Here is a 6,000-nt window from a genome sequence, read left to right as displayed (position 1 = left end):
GTGTTTCATTCATTTGTTCTCTATCTACGCATGCTTATCTGGTAAGCTGCTGCTCTCCATCTTTTTTCTAACCTGAGTTTTTACTTTGTGATCCAGTGACATAGAATTATGAGTAAAGAAGAATCTAATTCTTTTTTTCTGATGCTTTGCTTAATAAGAAAAAAATTATATAATGTTATCATATCCTACCAACTCTCTTCTTATGAAATAATTTGTATATGCTCTGTATAGATGTGCCTTCATTGTATTTGGGAACTCTTAAAAAAAAAAAAAAAAAAAAAGCTTGTTTTAGTAGTTCCCTGCGGTTAACAGGAGTTGTTCTGTGTGATACCGAACATTGAAAGCTGTATAAGAAATGTCATAGTTAAATTTTATTGTACAACAATTATAGCAATATTAAATTATATACAGGTTAATACATTTGTACATAATTTTTACTGATAAGCATCTGATGCTTAAAGTCAGGAAGTTCTTATGCTAATATGGTTCAAAGATCCACAGGAGAAGGATGGCCTGTCTTTGTGAAACACATCATCCTTATTTTGTAACTTGTTCTTCACCAAAGCCTTGCCTTCAGTACTTCATTGGGTAATCACCAAGATCATTTGAGCTATTCTAATGCCTTTCCTTTTGTTACTGGCAGCAGAAAACTAGCAGCACTGCAACCTAAAAAAATAGATTTTTAATTAAATCCATCAGTCAGTTAATTAATTAGTTATAAAATGTAATGTAAATTTCACAAGACCATGCATGTGCAAATGAATACTAGAACACAGTTCGTGAAAATAACACCAGAGAAAAGAAATGAATGTAGCATCTTTCTTTCGATTTTAAACTAAAAGTAAAAATACTGTAATTGACACAAACAGTAGTTTGTACTAGGTATATTAATCTACTTAGCTGTTACATAATAAAGAGAAGAAGAATTAAAATCATTGGTACTAAGATATTATGTATTAATCTGCTTAGATGATATACAGTAAAGAAGATTATTGGTACAGAGAAATCGCAAATTAATCTACTCAGCTGATATATCGTACTAAGTAATTGTTAATTAATCTGCATTGCTGACACACACATGGTAAAGAGGATCAATGGTGCTAATAAATTATAAATTAGTTTAATCAACTGATACACAGTAAAGAATATTTAAAATTATTGGTACAAAGAAATTTTATATTATATTAATCTGCCTAGCTGAAACTCACATAGTAAAGAAGATCATTGGTACTAGCAATTGTAAATTAGTCTACTCAGCTGATATGCAGTAGAAAAGAATTACAATTATTGGTACAAAGAAAATGTATATTAATCTGCTTAGCTGATATTCATAATGAAGAAGATAAATTAAAATCATTGGGACTTGAAAATTTTAAATATGCTTAGCTGATATTCATAGTCAGAGGCAAGGAAGTTTTTGCATCAACATAAAATGTGAAAAACAATATTTTGAGAAGATTTTGAGATATCTTCAGAAATAATATAATTCCGGTTAAGAAAATAGATCATATTTTTGCAAATTATAGCAAATTTCCTTTACATAATTTGCAGTAAGCACAACATTCATTGAAGATATCATCATCATCGATTCTCCACTCCAACAAGCCGGGTGTTGGAATGAACAAGCTTCCTCCTGATGCTGTTCTCTTATTGTTGAAAGTAATACCTCTTTTTCCTCTTCTGCTCTCCTGCTATGCCTAACACAGTCAAGGGTTTTTCTGTCAAAGTGAACTCCCTTAGCCTTTAGTAGTCCCTTGATTCATCTGCAAGGCAGCAGATTGAATATGAGAATGCTTTATCCACCAGCTGTGTTGTTCTCAAGATCTCATTCTCTGCTGACGCTGCTGTTAAGGACTTCACCGTAACCCTGGCAAGGAGTACGAGGTGCTACCAGTCAGGCCAGGTGAACCAAGATTTTAAGAGGTGTTACTCCACTATCACTTGTTGCTTGTCCTGGCTTGTGACAGGCAGATATTGGCCTCCCGTATATCGGGCCAGGTTTAGAATTCAAAATATTTTATTGTATGGCATAAGCCAACAAATCCCTTAAGCTTAAGCTCTTGAATATTTTTTGCCTGTTTCCATTGAAGATAACAAGCTTGAAATTTTGTTCCAAAATTACGTATGTTAAAAGAAAGGGAAGAGAGAACAAGAATTTCTGGAGGTGTGTATTGAACCTAAATGAGTCTCAAACTCCTATGCCTCTACAAGCCTGAAATGGAACTCTCCAAAACATATTGACTCGTATGAGTCAGTAGCGAGTCTACATGGGACTGAATCTATCTGAGCCTGCCAAGCTTACTGAGCTATACTCACTGGGTGGATGTGCAAGATGAGCTGCACGAGTCTCAGTTAATGAACTGAGTTTCTTGAAGGCTCGTGGGTTGGACACGTGTCACAGTTGTGGCCCAAACTCACAATGTTGTCAAATTAAGTCATTCACTTTGTGCCCATTAATAGGTTATTAGTAACAATTTTGGAAGAAGAGCAGTATGGTTTCAGACCAGGAAGGTCAACTACAGACCTTATATTTGCAATTAGGATGCTAATGGAAAAATACTGGGAGAAGAACAAGCCTTTATTTCTAATATTTTTGGACATTGAGAAAGCATATGATAGTGTACCAAGGGAAAGAATTTGGCAATGCATAAAAGAACTTCAAGTGCGAGACAGCCTCATAGACAAAGTGAAAATGTTGTATAGTGGGAACAGAAGCTGTATTCAAGTAGGATGTGGTTTGTCGGACTGGTTTGAAACAAAGAGAGGAGTGCAGCAGGGCAGCTCATTGTCACCACTTCTATTTATTATTGTAATGGATGTAGTAATGAAATCTATTAAAAGGAAAGAACATGGAGATATCAAAGCCTTCACATTTGCAGATGATGTTGCGATCTGGAGTGACTCAGAAGAGGAATTGGGAGAGAGAATACAAAGCTGGAATGAGGAGTTTAAGAAATATGGTTTAAACATCAGCAAGACCAAGACGGTGGTGATGAAAGTGTATGGGGAAGGAGCAGAACCAATAGTCATGTTAAATGAAGCTCAACTGGACAGCGTTCCAGTTTTCAAATACTTGGGTAGCGTTATATCAAATGACAACCTAGCAAAACATGAGGTGAACAATCGAATCAGTAAGGCAACACAATTTTACCACCAGGTAAGACACCTGCTGTGGGATGAGCAAATACCCATGAAAACAAAAATAACATTGTACAAGTCCTATTATACACCAATTCTTACATACAGTCTCGAAACCACAACACTGACCAATAGAGATAATTCCAAACTTCAGGCAGCTGAAATGAAATTCCTACGCACTATGATCCAGAAAACCAGGAAAGACAAGATTAGGAATGAGAAAATTAGAGAAGAAGTAGGAATAGATGATTCTCTCCTCAATAAGATTCAGATATCAAGACTGAAGTGGTTTGGTCACATGAAGAGGATGCCAGTAAACAGAACTGTAAGGAAGGAATTTGACAGAAAGGTAGAAGGAAGACGACCCGTGGGAAGGCCATGAAGGAAATGGATAGATTTAGTTAAGAGCAATGTACTGCTGAGAGGTCATGATTGGGACAAGTTGGTGGAGGAAGAATGGTACAAGGACAGGATGAGATGGAGGAGGCTCATATACCACACCCAGGAAACTGGAGATGGTTTAGGATGATGATGATGATAGTAACAATATTAGCAAGCCACCAAAGTGAATTTCAATGTCAACATAAGTGAATTTTTCAAAGAATTTAAATTTTTCTAAGAGAAAATTTGCTTCATTACAAGACTAGAAGTGTTTTCTTTCTTTTTAAACTTTTCTCTTTTAAATTAAGGTGGGTTTTCTTTTACTAGTTTTCAAATGATTCACACTCGGGAAACCACAAATGTTCAGCCTATTGATTCATCTGTAAGGAAAAGAAATTCAAATACATTTAATCATTGCAAAGAAATACTGTATTGTATAGATAGTATTTCCTCTTAAGAAAAAATACAAAGGAAAATCTGAATAACAAAATTTGGCATTGTAAAGAGATAATGATAGAAAAATATTTATTTTTATAGCACAAGAGAGTAAGTAAAATTAAACATTCTATTATGTATATTTATTTATTTCTGTAAACAACTCAGATAGCACCACTAAAGATTAAACATTTACAGAGAAACTGTAAAAGCTGATGGTGGTATGATAATGAGGTGTACAAGGCCAGATGAGGAGCGAGTTTATGCTGTTACTTCCCCAACAGCTCTAAGAGAGCAGCACTTTTTATAACATCCAGATGCACAAATCATGTTCCAAATGTCATTACTCAGCACCATCAGTATCTCAGCAGTCTTCAAAACAGCCACAACCATACAGGAGCCAAAGGCTCTGGTGGAAGCTACATCTTTACGTCGCACAGACACAGATAGGTCTTATGGCGACAATGGGATAGGAAACGCCTAGGAGTTGGAAGGAGGCAGTCGTGGCCTTAATTAAGGTACAGCCCCAGCAGTTGCCTGGTGTGAAAATAGGAAACCACGGAAAACCATCTTCAGGGCTGCCGACAGTGGGATTCGAACCCACTATCTCCCAGATGCAAGCTCACAGCCATGTGCCCCTGACAGCATAGCCAGGAAGCTACATTTTGCTATGGCTACTGCCAAGAGGCAGATGCAAAAGTACTCCATCCCAAAGTAAGAAAAATAAACTATAGGTGGGTCATTCATGGATGCACAGCTGATGGCACCATCTGAGCTGAGCTACGTTGTGACAGCACCATGAGGTCTCACATGTAGTGAGCTTGTAAATTACATGTTCTATGTTGCTGTTTGCTAACACCATCAGTTTTATGATATTCGTTTCAGTTATTTGGTCATATCAATCAATATCAGTCACTACTTATCTGCATTTAGGGCAGTCACCCAGTGGCGGATTCCCTATCTGTTGTTTTCTTAGCCTTTTCTTAAATGATTTCAAAGAAATTGGAAATTTATTGAACATTTCCCTAGGTAAGTTATTCCAATCCCTAACTCCCTTTCCTATAAACAAATATTTGCCCTAGTGTGTCCTGTTGAATTCCAACTTTATCTTCATATTGTGATCTTTCCTACTTTTAAAGACACCACTCAAATTTTCTCGTGTACTAATGTCATCCCACACCATCTCTCCACTGACAGCTCGGAACATACCACTTAGTAAAAAGTTTCAAACAAGTTTATTAAAAACCACCATTCCAATACTGTACAATCTTTAAATTTAAGATACAGTTGTTACATGCATGTTAAAATGGAACATGTTCCACTTAAACATAGTAAGCATCTTCAGCCATTTAATCCAAAGTTAAGTCAGGGCCCTGAACCAGGTTCCACATTAAGATCTAATACTTGCAATATTAAAAGGTAGAAAGACGTAAAAGTCTAGTCTATGGAGTAAGCGTTGCTTAAATATAACTGAAATTCAAATAATGAACTTTGCATAGTAACATATATACATGAATTAAAATATTAGTATATGTTTAGGATGGTACAAGTTGACCATATGTAGAGTGAACAAGGTCATAAAATTCTAAAATTACAATTGGATTGTCCAAGTTTATCAATATTAATGAAGCATGGATTAATTAAAATATCGAAAATTCAATCTTTGAATGTTGAAGAAATGATAGTTAGGTACGTAGGGACGTTGTTGGTTAACATCAAGCAATTATGTAATAAAGTTAAAAGGCACAATGAAAAGCATCAGTGTGTAGAAGTATTGTATCACTTTCTGTGAAATATACTTTGTAGTGGATTGTAGTTGAAAGCTATCTTGTGTAGATTCAACAGTTAGGGTGTTCAACTAAGCCTTAGATGTGGGAAAATTTGCAATGTGACGTGTGTTGAAGACTGACATGTAAAAGAAAAATAAGTGTAAGTTTTAGAAACACAGAGAATATTCTACTAATGAGCAATGCTTACCCCTTATGTTGACAGAGAGGTGACTAGTCTCATTGGATGCTTGAGAAGATCTGGCAGTCATTATTCTGC

At 35.7% G+C, this 6,000-nt stretch overlaps 1 protein-coding gene across 3 annotated transcripts in view; it reads right to left on the bottom strand.

Annotated features, from left to right (window-relative positions):
* Nucleotides 1-356: 356 nt before the first annotated feature.
* LOC136858376 (synaptic vesicle glycoprotein 2C) overlaps nt 357-6,000 on the bottom strand; it is a 277,164-nt gene continuing 271,520 nt past the window's right edge. For all 3 annotated transcript variants that reach the window (XM_067137872.1, XM_067137876.1, XM_067137874.1), the window contains one exon: nt 357-666. In XM_067137872.1, coding sequence (XP_066993973.1) covers nt 611-666 — 56 coding nt within the window. In that variant the 3' untranslated portion in view covers nt 357-610. The remainder of the gene's footprint in view (nt 667-6,000) is intronic.

This window comes from Anabrus simplex, chromosome 1 (assembly GCF_040414725.1).
Source record: "Anabrus simplex isolate iqAnaSimp1 chromosome 1, ASM4041472v1, whole genome shotgun sequence".
Classification (NCBI taxonomy): Eukaryota; Metazoa; Arthropoda; class Insecta; order Orthoptera; family Tettigoniidae; genus Anabrus; species Anabrus simplex.
Note: the sequence above shows the minus strand (reverse complement) of the source record. Positions and strands in the feature narration are given on the sequence as shown.